The sequence below is a fragment of the Spinacia oleracea genome, chromosome 5, assembly GCF_020520425.1.
Source record: "Spinacia oleracea cultivar Varoflay chromosome 5, BTI_SOV_V1, whole genome shotgun sequence".
NCBI classification, from domain to species: Eukaryota; Viridiplantae; Streptophyta; class Magnoliopsida; order Caryophyllales; family Amaranthaceae; genus Spinacia; species Spinacia oleracea.
This window is the reverse complement of record NC_079491.1, coordinates 23,272,496-23,294,833: the sequence shown is the minus strand read 5'-3', so window position 1 is coordinate 23,294,833 and position 22,338 is coordinate 23,272,496. Positions and strand designations below refer to the sequence as shown.

The 22,338-nt window shown below is 35.7% G+C and overlaps 1 protein-coding gene across 1 annotated transcript; it reads left to right on the top strand.

Annotated features, from left to right (window-relative positions):
* Positions 1-1,512: 1,512 nt before the first annotated feature.
* Positions 1,513-22,138, top strand: LOC110778101 (uncharacterized). Its single transcript, XM_021982659.2, has 13 exons — positions 1,513-1,957; positions 5,315-5,357; positions 6,118-6,144; positions 6,237-6,329; positions 7,014-7,180; positions 9,954-10,125; positions 10,220-10,321; positions 11,391-11,504; positions 14,442-14,462; positions 14,552-14,610; positions 17,152-17,242; positions 18,535-18,637; positions 21,746-22,138. Exons 1-12 carry the CDS (start codon positions 1,743-1,745, stop codon positions 18,619-18,621), a joined length of 1,191 nt encoding a protein of 396 aa, XP_021838351.1. The 5' UTR covers positions 1,513-1,742; the 3' UTR covers positions 18,622-18,637; positions 21,746-22,138.
* Positions 22,139-22,338: the final 200 nt, after the last annotated feature.

Below are 22,338 nucleotides of genomic sequence, written 5' to 3'. Positions count from 1 at the left end.
CGCTACTTTGCGAAATTTCCCCTCCCCAATGACAATAAATAGGATAGTCTGGCAACTCCATATTCTAAACAAAAAATAATATGATTAATAATATGAATCCCTAATTTGGGCCATCATAATCTGATTTCAATTCAATTGAACTTGAAAAATTGAAGACTAAAATTCCAAATTGAAAAACTCAAGAGCTTAAAACGAATCAAAGATCAGAGTTTTAAGAGCACTTTTAAGCGATAAACAATTCAAAAAAATAAAAATCACAGCATAATCCCTTTAAAATAATATAATTCATAACATCGCTATCTCAAATAGCGGTTAGATATACGTTAACAATAAAAAAAATTACAATTCAGGGTAATCATGATCATAAACTCATCAATCAAACATAAGCATGATCTTCCTAATAACATCATCAAACAAACCTAGACATAGCAACGATTATTACTGAATTAATAATTAGCTTCGAATATATTAATTCAAAATAAATAAAATAGGGATTACCTGATGTAGAACCACCGACGGCCGGTGGTGGGTGAGAAAGAAACACGAGGCTTTGGTGGTTGATGAGGAAGCTCGACGGCCGGTGGTGCTGAGGAACAGGTCCGACGGCCGGCCTAGGGCTGAGGAACAATCTCGAAACGGAGGAACGACGGAGAAGGGTGAGAAAGAGACTCGAGAATCGGTGAGGAGGCTCGACGGCCGGAGGTAGGGCGAGGACGAAGGTCGGCTGCCGGCGAGCCGGCCCGTGGAGAGATAAACAGGGACGACGGAGGGTTAACCGAGGACGACGGAGAGAGAGAGAAACAGACGAACAGAGCGGAGTTTTTTTTGCTTTTGATTTTTTGAATTTGCTTCCTGGATGGAGTATGTGAGAAGGGGTAAACCGCCATCTGAGATGGCGGTTCATTAAACATTAACCGTTGTCTCAGATAGCGGTTAACCCCCTTAGACCGCTATCTGAGATAGCGGTTTTGCGCTGCTTATTTAAAAAAAAAAGACCAGGTCATTATGCTGACGTGGACGGTATGGTGGGAATTAACAAGAAAAGTAATGTATTTTGGGAATTAACTTATATTTGTGCATTATTGACGGAAATCGCTCAAAAATAATACGAAAATGATAAAGGTCGCAACATGCGACCTTTAAGCCGTGTCACAATGATGACATGGCATGTTTATGTGTCATGATTTAAACTGGAAACTAAAATATTTAATTTATATATTCTATTTTAAATATTTCAAAAAAAGCTAGGAAAATCTTAATATTCTAATTAATTTCCTTATTTATACCGACTACCTTATTTACATATTTTCATAGTAAAAATATTGCATTGATAGTAAAAATATTATGATGACTCTTAGCCTACGTGTCACCTATATGTACCAATTAAACTGCGACACGTAAGATTGCGATAACAAAATGTTGTCGCAACTTGCGACCTTTATCATCATCCAAAATAATATCATAGGAGGAGGACAAAATCGCTCACTTACCCCCTCCTGCTCTCCAGACTCCCACGCATCCCTCCGCGCCAAAGCAAAAGACGTATCTTTGTATTCAAAACAACTCCACCAAAATCCAAAACCCATGCCAAAACAAACTCTACCTCCCGTGCGTATAATATTCCCACCCTTATAAATAAATTGAAAAAAAAAAAAAACAACCAACCTAACAATTCCCCTTTCCCACTCCCCAAATTTATTATCGCCACCACTTCAGTCATCAACTACTCCAAATACTCAACAATGGCGGAGGCTGTTTGCCCTGCGCATTGCGCGACATGGGCGCGCGACTACCTCGGCTATTGCTTATGCACTACCAGTGACGCCTTCTCCTTGGGTTTGGGTTTGGCTAGCGTTCTTAGTTGGGGAGTTGCAGAAATCCCTCAAATTATCACAAATTACAAAACCAAATCTACTGAAGGCCTTTCTTTTGCTTTCTTGGTTACTTGGATCATTGGGTACTTTTTCTCCCCTTTGCCTTTTCTCTTTTACTGTTCTCTTTTCGTTGTTATTATTATGTATGTTTAATTGTTATTAATGCCTTTAGAATTCGTTTATCTTTCTGTTTTCTATTTTACCCCTGTTCTGGGAAAGGGACGTTAATGATAGTGATAAGGACTTTCAATCACTTATTATTCTAATTTGGTCCTGTTTGAAACTCAATTTATTTACTATTATGCCATATGATTTATACTATTCATAAATTACAGTTGTTGATTTAGAAGCTCCTCTACATATAAAAAGTTTCACTATCTTCAGGGGCTATTGTAAAATTTAATACCCAAGAGTAGTATTAATTTATTGTAAGTCGGGCTCACCTAAAACTAGTTGTGGGAAAATAAACTTATTTTCTGGAAGACAAAATGTATAGCTCCAGTCTGATTATTGTTCCAGCTCAAGTTTATGTTTGTGCATTTGGGGATGTAAAGTGTACAAAACATGCTGGAAATAAAGTGCAGATTTTGTCTTTTATTTATGTACTACTTGGATTGTGGTCTTGTGGATATAATGTCTGCTAAAAGAGAAAAGTGGATATCCAACTTTGTCTTTTTATGAAAAAAGGGTAGATTAGTGGTACTGTGATAAGAATGGGAGTTTGAGAAAAAGTTTGGCACCCTTTTCAGTGTTACTCCCTCGGTATTTTATTAAAGGATACAATTTGATGGGCAAGTAGTATTAGGAGAGTCATTTGAATTTATTAAAATAAGATGAAAGTGGGGGAGTGAGTGAATTATTTATTGTAGTAAAAAGATGATGAAAGTAAGTGTTGGGACCACAAGAACGAGAGAAATATTAATATAACTAGATTTTAGCCCGTGCGATGCACGAATTCTATTCAATTGTTAATTTAAAATAAAACTCTTATATATACCAACTGATATATTTTATATATTAGATTATATAATTTTTTGATTTTGGATTGAATTTCATTTTAGATTAATTTTTTAATTATTAGAGTGTTTGATTTTGGATGAAGTTGTATATGCGTAATACTAGTAATTAATTAATAAAATATCTACGTGGCACCTAATTATTTATCTACGTGATGCTGGACTTTTTTAAATCAAAAACAATTTCGAAATCCATTAGATATCTACGTGGCACCTAATTATTGGATTAATGTTTGATTTTTGATTGATTTTTATTTTAGATTAGTGTTTGATTTTGGTAGAATTTTATTTTAGATTTTTTTTTAATTATTAGAGCGTTTGATTTTGGATTGAGCTGTATATATTAGTAACTACTCCCTCCGTCCCGGAATACTTGACCTGTTTTCCTTATCGGACCGTCCCTTAATACTTGACCTGTTTCTAAAAATGGAAATATTCTAACAATATTATATTATTTCTCACTCCACCCCTATTAACCCACCTACCCCCTACTCCATACAAAAAATAATTAAAAATTCAACCCCTACTCTCCCCCAACCCCACCTCTTAACCCACCTCCCACTAACTACATTAAAATAATACCCCACTATCAACTACTACCTATTAAATTAAATAAGTCAATTCAAGTCCCTTAAACTCTGTGCCGGTCAAACCGGGTCGAGTATTCCGGAACGGAGGGAGTAATTAATTAAAATATATATGTGGCACCTAGTTAATTATTTACGTGGCACTGAATTTTTTTAATTCAAAAATATATTAGAAATCTTATTTTTCATTAGCTGAAACCATTAGATTTCCTATGTGGCGTTCTAATATTGGATTAATGTTTGATTTTGGATTGAATTTTATTTTAGATTAGTGTTTAATTTTGGATGAATTTTATTTTAGATTTTTTTTTTAATTATTAGAGTGTTTGATTTTGGATGGAGTTGTATATATTTGTAATTAATTAATTAAAATATCTATGCAGGCTTAATTAATTATCTATGTGGCACTCGATTTTTTTAATTCAAAAATAAATTAGAAATCTTATTTTTCATTGGCCGAAACCATTAGATTTCCTAGGTGGAACTCTAATATTTCAGCAAATATGCCTCCTTTGTATATATATATATTAGATTGGAAGTGGGATCATAACATGCCTAAAAAGGAAAGTGTATCCTTTTATAAAATACGGTTGTTTATGGAAAGTCTATCATTTGATAAAATATGAGGGAGTAATTACAAAGTTTGGTGTTTACCAGTACGTCCCTCAAAGATGCTGTGATTTCCTTTTCACTTCATCCCTCTGAGTTTACCCCAAACCATTTTTGGTGATGTTTTCCAACATGTAGGAAAATGACAAATCTACCAACCCACTTGCTTTTATTTTTCTCAACTCTTAAGAAAGTGAACAAAAACATTTGGGAAAATCTTTGAGGGATAGAGGGAGTGTTACCTAGATTGGCTAGTAATTTTAATAAGTTAACCATGAAAAATAAGTAAGATCAAGGAGTAAGATTAATATTCCTACGAATGTAGTAATGTGGCTACATTTGATGGGTGATTGGATATGCATAACTATTGAAAAAGATAGAATCATAACATTTGATGGATAGATGAAAATTTATCGTGTTATCACATTGTACAATGTATAACTGATGTTTGGATTTTGGAAGATATTATTGAAGAGAAATGTCGATTAACCCGGTTTAGTCATCTAAACACCCACAAATGATGTAGAAGCAGCTGAGTATAACTTAACTGATATCTATATGCTTATGCAATGCTAACTTTCATTTTTCCAAATCAAGATCCTTTTCGATACTTAATCAGTTAATCAGATAATCCTTTCAAGTATGTGGTAAGGACCGTAAGATAATGAGGATCTATCTTCTTCTTAACAGCGAGGAATTCTTCCAGTAGTATCAGCCATTTACCCCACCAAAGATGATCGGATAATCCAGGTTGTCTGCAATCCACAACAAAATCTAGTGGTGCTACCCAAAGACTTAAATAGCCCGGAGCTTATCCTAGTGTATCTAAGGTGTAAACACAACTTGATGAAGGAGTTGGTGTCTTGGTGATGCTTACAAGTTCAGTTGTTGAATGGGCTGATACAGACCGATGAAAGATGTTGCCAATAATAGAATCTTGTAGCAACTTGGATCAGTTTGGGACTTATGAAAAATGTTTTCAGGACCTCAACTAAGTATTTAATTAGACAATTAGCAGTGTGTACTCTCAAAGAGAGACGTGGCCAGAATTTGGGGGTGTGATAGCAATGTAGAATGGTTATTAGGAGTACTGGAAACTGATAACTTCTGTAGATTTGGAACAAAATATCTTAGGCCTTATCTGGATATGTTATACTACGTACTGTTACTCTTCTATCTGTACTTACTGTGGTGTCAGTGTTGATTTGTTTCATTTTTTTTACTGCAGGGACTTTTTCAACATGTTCGGCTGCTTGCTTGAACCAGCTACTGTGAGTTCCTACATTTAATTTTTATTGCTAAGAATTCTGTTTCTCTCCCCTTTTTTAATTTATTCTGTTTCTCTCCCTTCGGCGTGCTTTGTACACTCTTCTGAAACCAGGCTCTTTCAGTCTTTCCAGTCCTTGCTAATGAGTATACTCTTAAGAAGCCTAAAGCTCAAAGCTCAAAGTTAGGCCTTCTCATTTTGCTAGATAGTATTCTCTAAGTTGGAAGGGTGAGACTTAGAACTGTTAGGATTTTAGTTACAAGTTCAAGGTAAAACTGCTTTAGATAGTGAAGTCCAGATATACTGATATAATGTGAGTATACCTGGAATTTTGTGGGTCCTAATTTTTAAAAGGAATTGTTGAAATCTACAAGTTTTGGATGTTAATGGAATTTGACTGTGCATTTGTGAGAAATTCGCCTCACCTGGACCTTTCTAGCTCTGATTCCTGAGCTCAATAGCAAATAAAGTTCTTATTTGGATGTGGTCAATCGTAAATAAAGCTCTACGTCTTTACCCTCCTGAATGACTCTCTGGTGTTGATGATTCTAGATTGACAACCTGCTCCTGAGATCATTGGGAGGCATGAGTATATTCTTCATTCACCGTGTTACCACCCCCAGTGTTTGATGTTCCGTTGGTCCAGTTCAGATATAACTGCTTGCTGTTCAATTGTTGTAATGTTTTATACTTCTATATTGCGAGCTCTTGATCTAATTGTTGAGAATTCCTAGTTGACTGATAGTTCACGTGTCTTTGTGCAGCTGCCTACACAATTTTATATGGCCTTGGTAAGTGTGTTGTCCATTATGGGGTAGTTTTATGTCTTTATAGTCTGTTCTGTGACTTTTGTCCACTTAACTCGCAATTTTACCCTTTGCAGTTGTACACAGTGACCACCTTGACTCTTACACTGCAGTCTGTATATTATGGTCACATCTACCATCGATTGAAATGTAACAGACAATGCCATAAGGTTGGTTCTTTTTGCATTCTGTGTATGTGTTTATGCTAATCAACAAATGCCTTGGGGTTTTGAATTCTCCAAATTTTAGGAAGGACATACACGTATGCAGTTATGCTAAAGGTGAAATATGCTAGAGAAGATCGACTTCTGGGTAAATTTAGATGGGTCTTTGTTAGCTAAAATATGGCTTTCAAGTTGAGAGTTTATTGAGGAGTGGACTTTTTGGATTAAACGATGTCACTTTAATTAGCAATTCTGGAGCTGACATCTGATTACGATGCTGTTAAAACCTTGTGGATGAATACTTCATATGGAGTACTAAAACAACTCACCACTTTATGTTACTTTAACTCCCGATATTGTAGAATAAACTCCAAGTCTCTGACTTGGTGGTGTATCTGTCCTGTTGTGTGAATTTAGATGTGCGCGGTAGTTAACTAGTCCTATTTCGTATGGTAGATGTTTTTGATTTTGTATCTTCACCAGTTAAATTTACATAGGATAAATGAAAGTTAGTTTTTAACTGTGTTCTTTCCACACTAAAAAAACAGGTTTGATAAGTTCAGATTAGGGCCTATAAATCTATAATCAGACGAGGGTCAATTACTTCAACTGAAAGAACGAAGCCTTATAGGTTTGATATTGCCTTTTCAAGTGAAAGAATGATGCATTAGTGTTTTTACTATTGTGCAGGTTGCAAAACCTAATCAGAGGGAAGTCGCAGAAGAGTATAGTTCACTTCAAAATTCTGGTGATGAGAAACTCATCAATGGCAGTAATAGTGGTACCACAATGAGTTCACCTATTCCTTTTCCGTCCATTTCACGTAGTCATTCTGCCGGACAAGATTCCTTTTATACGTAAGTTGCTTTACTACCTTTTTGAAGAGAGTTTGTGCTCCCTTAGCTCTGTAGGCTTTTCTAAAATTTTGACCACCGAAATTCCAAATTCCAAATGCTCAGCTCTTTATTTGTTCTTGAGCATGTGACTTGTAAGTTGTGTTTCATTTGTTTAAGATAGGACTAGGTTTTCTTGTTTTTCATTTGAGACAGATCCTCTACGCATCCCCTTAGTGATTGCCTATTGGATACCTGGACTATCTTGTTATCTTGTTTTCGAGCTAGTCGAATAGATTCTCATAGAGAAGTTCCTGACATTGCTGTTTGCTGAATATTCTGATCTTTCTCTTGAGAATTATCTCAAAAACAGTTGGTAGATGCATCATGCAGCTTGCTTGTAGCCTTACATATTGATGGGTTCAGCAACATCGTTCTTCTAGGATTAATGTTAGTGTGTCATGGTTTTTAGCTACCTGTTTTTGGCACTCGCTTGAGTGAGATTTTCGTGGTTTTAGCTTGTGGTTGTGTCAGGAACTGCTTTTCATCGATTCAATTCCGAACTTGGTTAGGATTTGTTTTTCGTGATTCTCAATCCCTAATGTGTTTAAGATTTTTTTTCTTTCAGTTTTCTGTTCCTAAGTAAGGTAGGATTCTCTTTTCAACTACTAGTTGATTTAAGATTTGTTTTCCAACTTTGATTATGTTCAAATTCGTTTTCATTCAAGAGTTTGATTCCAACTTGTTTTAGGTTACTTTTGCTGCGTGCTTTAGTAATTGTAGAATTCTTTTGACATGAGTTTGTAAGCCTATTTAAGGGCCACAAAATTATGAAGAAAGGTAGAGAGTTGTTTTGTGAGAATTATTATTCTTTGGATGAGCTTTGTTATCTAGGCTTTATGAATTAAGCCAAACATACAATCGGGAGTTGTGTGCTCTCATAACCGAGACGTTTGAGTACTATATGGTTACTTTTATCACTTGCTCAAGTTTCTCTACGTCAAACACATAATAATCTGAATTTCTATACTCAGTTTCATCTCACATTATATATACTAGATCATTCCACTTAGGTTTTGGTTTAAAACAACATCTGCTTTCTTTGCCTTCGTTGCTGTTTGTCAGTCTAATGTGTTTTGCTTGTGTTTTGGTGTGAGGTTTAGGCTTGTCAACTATATATGTTTTCTCCCCTTCTTTCCTCATGTCGTTTTGAGTCAGTAGATGTGTCGGTCATGGCATCTATTTTCCTGAAAATGTTGTGCACCTTTCCATTATTATAAATGTCATGTAAGTCTTTGAGTTTTATGTTTTCATCTCTTTCTTTTTAAATTGCTTATCTGTGAAACCTTAATTATGCTAGCTAACCTTATTCGTAGTTGTAGGCATAGGTTTACCTGCTTTGGGTCTTCTGTAAATATTATATTACTATGCTTCTGATCTTCGGCAGGGAATGATACTCCAAGATGGATTGCTCCAATTGTAGATGGAATCTGTTTTCTAATTTTTTCTATGATTTTTTTTCAAAGGTGGGGAATTTCGCCTTAGTTGTATCAATATCCACAGTTCATTAAATCCGAATGTAAAATGTGTGGTTATGGACACAGAAAAATACAAAATAATGCACGGTGTTATTTCGAGCACTCCGCACCGTAATGACATGCTTTCTTGCTGAATGCTGATCCTCTGTGGCTTGGTAGAAGTTGATATTGTGGAAAAGAAAAAAAGATCTTGTTTGTCGATAAGTACCTTGGTATAGTTAATGTTTATTCCTTGAAAAAGGGTAAATAGAATTACTGTTCATATTAACTGAGCGGAAGTGCCTTCTTACGAAAAACGGGGTACATATCACTTAAAATCTGCATTTACATAGTTTTCAAAATCACTAACCTTTAGACTTTTTATTATGGACTCAATTCAGATGGCTTATCTAACTACATGTTCTGCATCGTTTTAAAGTAGTAGCTCTTAAATGTGTATGGATTGGAAACAACGTCTCTGTTTACCAAAAGATTTAAGCCTAGGAATCAGACCCCCCTTTCCTTGCCCAAGGCGGGAGCCTCACCGAAAGCATTGGGGTGATGTTGTTAATGTTATGTTTCCAAGTTGTTTCTTCCTTTTAAACCCCCAAGTATGTGACTCGGCAAAACCTTGAAATTCGAGGGTATACTCAGCTTTTGTCATGTCAGTGAATCTAAACTGCAGGTCACAAACAAAGAAATGCAAGTTAGTCTCTGCTTTCTCAGAAGATGTTATGGCAAATGTAGTTTTCTCAAGCCTTCTTTGCAACAGATATTTGATGCCATTCTATGAAAATTGCAGACTCTTTGAAGTGTTTAGTATAGCAACTCTGGTGCAAAAACTTAGTATAGTAGTGTCTTGATGTTTCTCTGAGATGTGTTGTTACTTATTAGTGAACTCAGTTGCATGAACTTGTTCATATGTTATACTTAATCTGGATGGATTAATGTAGTACCTGTGTGAACGTGGTAATGATTTCGCAAGCACAGAATGTTTGGTCATTTTTTGTGTCTCATTCACAGTTCACTCGTTGCTATTATTATAGGAGGGTTGATTCATCCCTTTGGAGCTCTTATGCTTCTTATCTCTCTGTTTTTCATTATGTATGAGTTTGTGTTATAGTTTCTCACTTTCTGCTTGGAAAGGTTAATTATATACTTAAATCAGACAGTATCTAATGTCTTACTGTGATGTGTGAAAAAGTATAGTTGGAAAAAAGGCCCACCACTCTCTTTGACGTTTATTCGTTCTAAATGTTTCTCCTATTTATTGTATTTAGGTCAGCAAGATCTTTAACTACGACTCATACTCCAACAAGGAGATCTTTAATTGCTCCATGGAGAGATTCTAGTACAGTGGATGTTGAGGATCCTATTGAAGAGCCTTTGCTTGGTGGATCCTTGCCAACTAGGCCGATGCAGCCATCAAAACCCAAAAACCTTTTGTGTATTGTGAGCTTCAAGCCTGCATTCTTGTTTTTTGTTTGGAACTACTTATGATTATGATTTTCTTGGGATGTATGTCAACTTATCTTTTTTTCCTCAGGTGCCTGCTATAACTTTCATCGTCGGAACCCTGAATTTCACCCGTACAAGAAACACAAGGCCGAGTATGGCTGTTGAAATACCAAACCGAAAGCTCCTTCAGGTAGGATATCATATGTTACTGAAATTCATAATTTTTTTTTTGGTATGGATGTTCACTGATAGATCTACATCAATTTGCATGTCAAAGTTATCTTCAATTTACTCAACAGGAATTAGAAAGCAAAAGTTGTCAGATAAACTGAGCCAGTCCCACTTAGACATGGACAAGTTTTTCGTTGCATTTTTTCTAGCTTACATCCTTGGTTCTAGAAGTTATTGTCATTGGTGGTAGTAGAGAGCAGTAGAACAAATTAATTTAATGCGTTCTATCCTGCTGAAGTTGTCCAGTCTTGAAATACTAGAAAATATGCCTGCAAATAGCTTTGATTTCTTAGAGACAAAACATTCACCACCAATTGGATATACTACACTTGGAATGACAAGTTGGCAAATATAGGCTACGTTCTTCGCATTAATTCCCCCTTTTGGCCATTATTTGAACCAGTGTTACCTAATTCTCTAATCACCCCACGAACTGAACTATTATAACATGAAAACGGTACATTTTTGGTCTGACTAAGCAAATTAGATAGCGAACTACTAACCAACACCCATTCTCTTACTAGTGAATCTGGTAACAATGATTTGAACTTTTCTGTAGTTATAATTTTATTTTATTTAGTCTTAAAATGAACTTTCTGTCCATTTCCGATGGAGCCAAAGATTCATCTGTTCTTTTGGCCATGGGATGTAATGGACTAAATCAAAATGGCTCTTAAAACCTCTTCGCTTCCTTTCCATAAAGTAGAAGATGGTCGTCCCGTGGTCGTCCCGTTATTGCTTTTAGGTCAATTGGAAACAACCTCTCTGCAATTGTTGGTTACATCCGACCCCCCCTTACCCTGCTTTTTACGAGAGCCTCTTTGAGGCAATGGGGTAATGGTAATGAAAGTCTTAAAATGAACTTGCAGCCCTTGTTAGCACCTGTCTGAATTTAATTGTCATGAGACCTATTTCTGCAAGGTGAACAATGCCATAGTGGGACAACAAGCAAAATAGGATTTGTTTTTAACTTCAGTGGAAGAGACCACTTCAGCATGATTGTGACTTGAATGCTGATGGAATTTCAGGTCAATAGTCTGCAGAAGATCTCATCAGGTGTTGATGGGGGCATCGGTACGTACATGGGATGGGCTATGGCAGCTATTTACATGGGTGGACGACTTCCACAAATTTGCTTAAATGTAAGTTTTCTCACCAACGTTCTGCATGCTTTTTATGTTTATGAATCATGTCATGATATGTGGCTTAGTTTTACTGCTGGCCGCCACCAACCTACCGCACCCTCCTCCTTTATCCGGGCTTGGGACCGGCAGTGAATGCCGCATACGCGACACTCACAAGTGAATGCCGCATACGCAACACTCACAGGCGGAGTTCTTTTTATGTTTATGAATTTGATAAAAAAAAATCTTACTAGCAAATAGCAATAGTTAAGTACTCCCTCCGTCCCGGAATACTCGACCCGGTTTGACCGGCACATAGTTTAAGGGACTTGAATTGACTTATTTAATTTAATAGGTAGTAGTTGATAGTGGGGTATTATTTTAATGTAGTTAGTGGGAGGTGGGTTAAGAGGTGGGGTTGGGGGAGAGTAGGGGTTGAATTTTTAATTATTTTTTGTATGGAGTAGGGGGTAGGTGAGTTAATAGGGGTGGAGTGAGAAATAATATAATATTGTTAGAATATTTCCATTTTTAGAAACAGGTCAAGTATTAAGGGACGGCCCGATAAGGAAAACAGGTCAAGTATTCCGGGACGGAGGGAGTATATGTTAAAGAGTACGAGCCACTTACGGGTCTATGTAATTATTTTGTGCACTTCATTTAACTTGTGCTGAACAGAACTGCACATCAAGCATGCTATATCAGATTAAGAATATCCATGAGAAAGTGAGCATCCAAATGCCCAGATAAAAGATTAAGAAAACAATCTCAGATGAAATTTTTTGGTCAACCAACCTCGTCCTGAAGATTTCTTGTTCCGTTCGGACTAAATAACTTATGAATAGCAAGAAAAGCAAATGAGTACAGGATCTTATGCTCCTTATCACTGGGAAACCCAAAATAACGAACACTAAAGTTTATCTCAAGTTGAAGCTTGGCAATATTCCACATTTCATTCATATCCTAGAACTTCTATGCTAAACAAAAGTGACTATCTCACAGTGCTTAAACTGGTTCTACCAGCTTTAGAAATTACTTTGCTTAATAAACACATTAGATGAGTCATGAGATACCTCTGTTTCGCTTTTAGATGATGCAATACCGCTGCTTCTAGGCTTATCTTATATACAGTTCAAAAAAAGCTTTCTCCCTCGCTGGAGATGTAGAATTCTACAACAAAAAGAAACAGGAAAATATGTGGTCTTATGATTTTGACTGCTTGTAGTCAAAATTCTCAGCCAACCTTATCCTTCCATGACAATATCCAAAGAAAAAGTATAAACACTAAATGAGTAGATGGACTTGTTTGGCATTGATGTTCGTAGACATTGAAATAAACCATTTGATAAAAAAAAACAACTGCGAAATAGGTATTTTGTAGAGCTTGGTATCTTTCTTGTCAACCTTATACTTGACAAATGGAAGAGATGTGGTGTTCAAGGAATAAAATTTGTAGGCTCGTGTTAGAAATATTATTCACTGTTAGTCAAGAATGGACGCCATTCTTTTCAAGGCCGTACGTATCTTTGATAGCTTTATGCAAAAGGGATTAAGGTACTTGAAGCAACTTACCTACGAAGATGCCCCTGACAATAAACTCCCAGTAAGCAAGGTCCATCTTTCAAGAACCTGGATCCTGATGTCATTTAATTACCAAAAATATCTTTAGGTCTATGGAGGTAGATCCCAAATTGTCAAGTGATCTCTTTTATTTTTTATTTTTCCATACCCCATTTAGTAAACAGTTGCTATATATGCATTCAAGGTGTTTACATTCATTATCTGCGACATGGACATTCTCATGATATTCTGTCGAAAAGCTCACCTTTTAATCTTGCTACAACGACGCATAGTGTTCTTCCACATAGCTTGCAAGTTTTCTACTGGTCTAGAAGTATCTCATATTCCACGTGTGCTGAGATTTATTATCTCCACTCTCCTGCAGTCTGCTGCTCTTATTTTTGGATTCCATTATAATGCAGGACTGGGTATCTGACTTTCTTATACTAGTGCTGCATCATATTCACCTGAATATATTGTCTATGAGAGATACGCTGTACAATGATATTATGTTGCTGGAGGGTGTGTGGATAGTGGAGAGTTTCTTAGCGTTGTTCTAGATTACTTTTGCATGTTACAGACTTACAATATTACACCAAAGCATAGTTGGTATCTGAATTAAGAAAGGGATTGAATCATATAGAAGGAACTAAAACAGGTTAGAGTGTAGAGGTCTACATCCACTCTCCCCCCTCCCTTCCACACAGTAAACAGTATTGAAACATGAGGATTGTAAATAGGCTGTAGGTCTGTTAAGATAGTCCCTTAATATGTAAGAGCACCATGAATGAATGTAGATGTCGAGAAGAGCTTTAGACCTATGATTCTATTAAGAACTATTTTTTGCTCCCTAATTAATAAGTGCCAGAAAACAACGAGAATAATTTCTAATTATACTTCCTTCATTTCTTATTAGTTAACACGTTTTGACTTTGACACTATTCTTATGAGTTACTTTGACTTTGTTTTGTGATTTTACTTATTAATGAACATAGTCATGTGGGGTTTTGTTAGATTATTCTCAATCATTTTTCTAAAAACAACTTTTAGTTTTTGTTTATTGGTAAGATGTTAACGTTTGAAATCATGCACAGACAAATATGTGCCTAAAGAAATGCGTCGACTGAAATGAAATGGAGGAAGTATGAAGGAGCGCCTGCTCTTCTATTTCAAAACCATCATCTTTTGTTTGCTTGTATGCAAGGCCCAAATTCTTCAACGAGAAAGTCTTAAATTTGTGCTACATCTTGTGATGTAGAAATAAATACAATTTTCATTTTGATTACACTTCTTATTCCTGTGTATTAATTCAAATATAATAATTTTCAAATTTTGCAACTTATGGAAAATTTTAAATTTATCACATACTGATATGATTGTTTTTCAATCTTACAGTTTAAAAGGGGCCATGTTGAGGTGAGCACACTGAGCTGACTTATTCATACGTTGACAAATTGATAACCAATTCTGAGTCGTTTTTGTACTTTGTTGGATGTATGATACAGGGGCTCAATCCACTGATGTTCGTATTCGCATTAGTAGGAAATGTGACATATGTAGCCAGGTATTTTCTGAAACTGATGTTCGTATTCGCATTAGTAGAAAATGTGACATATGTAGGTATTTCTAAAAAAGGCTTAATTTTAGTTTGTTGTTTATAATTAGAAGATTCAGTCAATATAATTTTTTATATATTTGGGGTTACACTGCGGTAGTCAATATGCATGCTTAGAGATGTACACCACCATTGTCACCGGACGACTGCAGATTGTGGCGCCTTGATCCAGGCTATAAAACAAGCTATAAAACAGGGATTAACAACACACAAGGATATTAACCTGCACCAAGACACATGCGTCAGTAAGGCATAACGCACAAAAGCAGCAACGAGAGTTGCCTCATATGGGACTTGATGTACCATGCATAAGGAAAAATGACAGTCCGTGACATTCTCCCCCACCTAAAGCCACAAACGCCCTCTCTCAGAGGCTCGCTCGTCGTCACTTCCCATTGCAACATACAACTTGAGCCGCTCTCGTACAACTCAAGTAACATGCCTAACACGCTTACCCAACGATAAGCTATGCGCTGGAACAACAAATCCCACTCCTTAGCACCACAATGCGACTCCTCTCCAACCTTGCTTGTTGTTGCTTTGCTTCTACACTTGTCCTTTATCCCTCAACACGTCCACTTCAAACTTGGTTCCACCATGTAGTAGTCACGGACATACTCCTGTAGTGAGGTGCTCCCCGACCGAGCTCGCTCGCGTACTCCCATAGTTAGCGCACCACACGCACTTCACATGATATCCCACCGGGGAATCGGTTCTGGATGCCCTTTACCCTGCACCAGAACGGGCCTGCACCGCAATTGATTGGTGGTCCTCCTAATGTTGTATGGAACCTTTGCCCTTCAATGAAGTTAGGTCTCACTCTGATACCACTTGTCACAGGACGAGCACAGAAGAATCTACGACGTTTGATCTAACTTCCCCATATGCGCAAGAAGCTTTAAAACAAGGAGTAACAACAAGCAATGACACTAACCTGCACCAAGACACATGCATCCGTAAGGCACATTGGGAGTTGCCTCATATGGGACTAGTTGCACCATGCCGGGAAAAATTCCGGTCTGTGACAACCAGATCCCTAGAATTTCCAAAATGTAGCACCACTTTGACCCAACCATATAGGGTATTAAAGATAGAGCAGTTTTTCGGCCAAATTGCATATCAGCATATCAGCATAGCATGCTTAATCTTTTATCTTCACCACACTAGTCACATACCAGAATACCTTTTCTAGCAAGGTTCATCCTTGGTAAAGCATCCAGCGGTGACTTTTGTTTTATATCTTGGTCTTTGGAGGCTCACTTGCTCAACAGATTTTCTCCTACAGATTACTTGCTTCTTACAAACTACAAAGAGGATGGACCTTTTTCTGTTTACTTGAATGGAAACAAGACTACCATCAGAGAAAAATTGTGGAACTGGATGCACCAATTTTTTCTGTTTTCTCAGTCTTGGAAACCGACACCATTTAGAACAGTAGTTTTTCTTCAACTTTTCAGAAAGTATCTGACATGAATATGAAAGCTTTCCTATTTACCTATTTTTGTTAGGATCACATGCAAGAATTGGGTCAGATATATGTTGGACACGAGGCAATTGATAGTCTGAGTAACAAGGTGATTTATAATTGTAGAAAGCTAAGTTCTTGGAGAGATTTAGTTGCTTAGTCATCTCTACTTAATAGTTATCGCCCTCAACATCTTAGTCTTTACTCTCTCCTAATCACTAATTGTGCTGCTTATACTTAAATGCTCTACTTAAAAGTTAAAACAACTACCCCTTTTCGACATTTTACCACTATAGTGTCCTTGACCAATATGCTTTTAGTAAGTGTCTCAATTTTATATGTTCTTTGTGCAAGTAAAAACCTTCATCATGCTAGTGGTGTCGCATTTCTTAATTTTCGCTTCCAAATAATATTGGAAAATTCTTATTTTGAAAAAAACTTAAGACAATAGAAGTTGATTGACCATGTGCTAATAAGATGATTTGGGAGCAGCCAGCAGATTAGCACCTAGTCATTTTCTAGGTCATAAGCTAGTTAAACTGATTTTTTTTACAATCTGAAATAACTTTATTTAATAATAAAAAGTTAAAAACATTATTTTATTATGGAAACCTAAGTTCTTCTATACTCCGTGAACAAAGCTCTATAGGCAACGGCACCGTGATTCATCCACCTTCAGCACAATTGATAAGCTAATAATCTTGGCATGGTCAAGGAAGAGGATATGGTTTAATTTATATTGCTTTACGTTAGTATGCTTTTATCAGGAAATGGTTTAAGGTTTTGTGTGCTGTTTTTTCACGTGAATTTTAATACGAATGGACCCAAGATTATGTGTGGATTAAAGAATAGGTAAGGTAATTTTATCTGCAGTTTGTCTCTGTGAGTAAAAGAATTAAGTTGAGTTTTGTGGTTTAGGTGTATAACATTTTGTATGCTTTCTCTGTGATATATTCAAGAGGTGGTATTTATATTTTCCTTTAACAATGCAGGACTTTGCTAATGTTAACTGTTTTATCATGCAGCATACTAGTTAATAGCCTCGACTGGTCGAAGATATTCCCAAACCTGCCATGGCTGGTTGATGCAGGAGGCTGTGCACTCCTTGATACATTTGTATCCTTTTGCAATATATGATGTGTCCTTGCCAAACCTGCCATGGCTGTTATTCTCTTTAACGGAAAAATCAACAAATTAAAAAAAGTATAGTAAGAATTTTAAAATGTTTTCATATATTTATTGCGATTGTCCTGCTTCCTATCTTATATGAGAATTGACATTTTCACATTCCCCTTCTTAGTTTTCATTTTCTGGTACATGTTTTTATTCCTGTGCTGCATAGGTGCTGGCTGTTGGTGTATGCAATGCATATCTGCTTGTTTTTTAGCTGCTATTCTTTTCAGGACTAGAAGAGTAGTTTTTTTTTTTTTTTTGAGGATAGTGTTATTAAGATACAGAAGAAATATACAGAGTATAATGCTATGAAAAACTGGAAAACAACGAAAAAGATACTATAACAAGGCATGATGTGTGCTGTTGTGCATCTGAAAGGAGAGCTTCGTCAAAATTTCCTGTGTACCTGACTACCTGGTACTGAAGTAAAAAAAATGATGGGTTTCTGTTTTGTAAGCATTTGATCTGCTGAAGTATTGTGGCATTCTTCTGCTAAGAAAGAATTAACTTAGGTTTTACACCATTAATGGCAGCAAGTGACGAATAAGATGATTTTGATTAGTAGGCTGGAAATTACAGAAAATGTGAGGATATTCAAGCTTTCGAGAGGCTTGTTTCTCTCCAAATTAGCTTACCGAAAATCATCAATATTCAACATAATTTTCTCTCTCTCTAATGTGCTCTATATAAAGAGCTTTTCCTCTAACAGTCTACTTATCCTCTTCTTCAAGCCACTAACAACCTAATAACAATGCTACTTCCCAAAGTGTCCCCACCCCTCATATCGATGCTTAGCACTTCCACAGTTAGTTTATCCCAGGCTGTAACTGAAAATCATCAATATTCAACATAATTCTCTCTCTCTAATATGCTTTTTGTATAAAGAGCTTTTCCTCTAACAGTCTACCAACATAATTCTCTCTCTCTAATGTGCTCTATATAAAGAGCTTTTCCTCTAAAAGTGTATCTATCCTCTTCTCCAAGCCACTAACCAACTGATAATAATGCTACTTTCCAAAGTGCCCCCTACCCTTATATTGATGCTTTGCACTTCCACAGTTGGTTTATTCCAGACTATAACTGGTGTATATCTTTTTTTTGGTTTGTTGCTACACGTCCCAGTTTTATAATTGTGGTAGTTTTTGCTATTTGTCCAGTTCATGATGTGCTTTTTCTAATAATGAAATACCTCCAGTTAATGATCACATGTTTGGGTCCTTAATCTCTTTGATTAGATATTATTTCAGTTTATGTATTTTCAATATCGGCAATCACATCATCTTGTGTCCAAGCATGGAGACACACATCACACATTGAGTTAGTGCTATCCTTCATCAGGTAGCTCTTTCCCCTATCTTCTCATGCCTTCTTTTAGAATCAATTCATGTGTGGATCCTCCTTGATAAACTTGTCAGATGATTCTCTGATTCCTGCTTTTGAAGTGTTTTTATCTGAATGTATAAGCTGGTCTTGGTGATTCTAGTTTTATACATAATTCTTTTTGAAAGGAAATTGGGATTTAGCTTTTTTACATAGTATTAACATCTTTTTCCAACTTCGATCTTGTTCTGTAATATCATGGTATGCCATTTGAAATATTTCATCTTTTGGATCGAGCTATGCTTTTCCCTTATCTTTTGATGCATTTTTTAGTATCGTTTAGATCATTAATAAACTTGTGCGATAATTTCCTGACTCCAGTGTTTCAAAGGTTTTTTGTCTGAATGTGTTAGCTTTTGGTGATTCTTTTATTCTTTATTGTGTCGCGGATGGAAAGATTTAGCTTCCTTGCTACGAATAGTTTTATCAGCATTCTTAAACCTTGAATAATTGTCTTAATATGCATGTGAAATACTTTGTTCCTTATTTTTTTCTAGAAATGTTTGAATTTCTTAGTCGTTGGTGGCTTGCTGGTTGACTAAGTAATTGTAAATAGGTGGTAAATTTCCATTTTCCTGTGTTGGTATCGGGAAGTTGTCATAGGACAATTACCATCCTACTCGGCAGGGGCGGTGCCAGTAAGGGTTCAGTGGGTTCAACTGAACCCTTACTGGACTGGAAAGAAATATATATTATCAGCCGCTGAAATTTAACATAATAAACCAGGTAGCACAGTGGTTTTGAGATCTGCAACCTGCAGCAAAGACTAGGGTTCGAAACCCTTGTAGTGGCTATTGTGATTATTTTTTTTATTTATGTTTCCTTTCCTCCTCTTTTTATTTGTTTTTCTTTTACACTTGAAACAAAAAACCTCTCCACTAATTTTCTTAGTTTACTAAGTACTTTTTGCAAATTTATTCAATTAAAGTATTGAACTATATGTGTTTGAATTCATAAATTTAAAGAGTTGGGGTTTGAAACTTTGAATATTTTGGTGTAAAAAATTGCTAACTTGGAATTAAAATTGAAATTTATGATTTTGAATAGATTGACCTGAGATGAAGGGTTTAGATTGAGATTCTTTAGGAAAGATCGTATGTTAAAGTTTCAAAAAATCTAATTCAAGACCACTTGAACCACCTTCAATGAACATCCAACACCCCAAAGTGAACCTCCAACACCTCAAAATGAACCTCTAATACAAGAAAATGAAAACTCGTAGAGTTCGATTATAGTTCTTTTAGTATTGTTGTAATAGAACAAGTGTACCATCAAATTGTTAGTTGTAAAATAAATTTTGAATTATAATGTTTGATTTTATTAGGCGCACGTTTGAAAATTCCGAACCCTTATGCATAAAATCCTGGCACCGCCACTGCTACTCGGTGTAATTTTACACCCACTTACACTCCTTTCCCTCACGAGGAGGAGAGCGTGCGAGGGTGTACATTTACAACTGAGTGTAGGCTGGACACCCTAGTTGTAAAACTTGTAATGGGAGTTTGGTGTAACATCCTAAACCCAGGCAGCAGGAGTATTTTCTAATTAAGGCCCTGTTCTTTAGAACTGAATGCTCCTGAACTTAACTTAAATGAATATTACTGAGTTGAAATAAATAATAAATAATAAACCTTAAACATTAAACAATAAAACTAAATACGTAATAATAAATAATAAATGATAAGTGATAAATGATAAGTGATAAATAATAAATAATAAATGATACTCCGTATATAATTATTTATTATTTACTGTTATTAATTATTAATATTAATATTAATAATTAAAAAATTAGTAATTAAAAAATTAATAATTAAAACATTAATAATTAATAATCCGTAATCAATTACTAAATAATAAATAATTAATAATCCTTAATTCATTACTAAATGATAATAAAAATGAAAAATAATAAATTATAAATAAATAAATTATAGTAATTAATAATAGATTAACCGTACTCGTAAATAATACGTTATATAATAATAATAATAAATATATAATATATAATTAATATAATAATAAGTTGAATTGAATTGAATTAAACTGAACTTAAGTTAACTGAACTAAATTGAACTGATGCTCCTGAACTGAACTGAACTGAATTGCGTAATAAGTCATGAAACTGTTAAGCCAAAAAGAACGGGGCCTAAGTTATACATGTGTTTCCACTGCAAGTTATTCTTACTGATATGCACCTTTATGTTACTGGAGGTCAGACTTTATAGGTTACTATCAAACTGTATGTATAGTACCTTAGCGGCTTAGCCTGCAGGTCCTGTGAAAAGGAAATGAAAGTTGACCAAGGGTTGGTGGTGGTTTTACATACATAGGAAGGGTTAATGGTGGTTGTAGGTTGGGGATTCTCCTTATTTCTAAAATGTACAACTCTGTAAATTAAGGGTTTAGCTTGCTAGGATTGCTAAACCTCAAGTGGCTTGTGTCCATATGGACACAAGTGACTCAAATACAATTATTTTTAGTACCAACAAGGCAACACATCATATGTCAGTACCAATAACACAAATAATTTGTATTGGTACTTAGCAATGTATTGGTATACCAATACCATACTAGTCTTAGTACCAATACCAAATTAGCGGGTACCAATTACAAGCCACTTGTGTCCATATGGACACAAGTCACTTGAGGCCAAGACTTCCTCCTTTTTGTGGTCCTTGTATCCCTCTATTAAACTCTTTCTCTTTCCCTTTAAAAACCAAACACCCTCTTAGGTTATTTATCCTTGTTTTCAGGCTTTAAAAATTCCCTCCCCTTCCAACTCGAGGACTGCAATATGTTTCTCCTTGGCAATTCTCATTAAGGATTATTAACATAGGATAGAATATCTTTTACATTTCTCAACTTATGTGTTAATTTTGAAACTCTAGTTTCTCCATGAAAATGCTTAACCTTTTAAATCTACTAGTCTTGTTGAACTTGTATGTCTTGAAGCTGGGTCTTGCACGACCATTACTAGCTCGAACATTTTGCTTGTAGTAGAAGGAACCGTGTTACAAGCTCATCTGCACTAATGTGTCTATGTCTGATGTCCTAACTTGACAGGGTATTATCTTAAAACATCTGCAATCACAACATTGCATTTCAGATTTCATGAACTTGGGATTGACGGCGTCTGAGACAACGAGGCAGCGTAATCTCGTGAAAAACGCTTACATGTTTGTATCTACTAGCTCCCCTCTTAGCCCCTATTTTTCTGTTTTTCCTGTATTGTTAAATTTTAATTTTGCTCTGTTGATATTCCTTTTTACAATTGAATTAAAATTTTGAAATTCTCTCCTTTTAAAACAATCTCCGCAACAGATGATTTGTACACATAGCCTCTGCCTTTGTTCCCATAGGGGATTTTATCCAATTTTCCAACTAATGTTTTTGTATAGTTATTTTGTTATTGTACCTAATATTGTTAGTTAAATCTTCCTCGATCTTGTTCTTGGATGTCGAAAAAAACTTTGTTGATAAAAGCGGCAAGTGCTCGTTCATGTTGAGCCTTTAGAAAAATCAATTGGTTGATATGGGTATTGAGTCTTTGAGGGGAGAATAGGAAAGTTTTGACTTTAAGATTTTTGTGTTACCAAACCTAGCGTGCCAAAGCTTACAATACGATTGCTCTCCACTTTTCCTTTCACTTAGGGTGA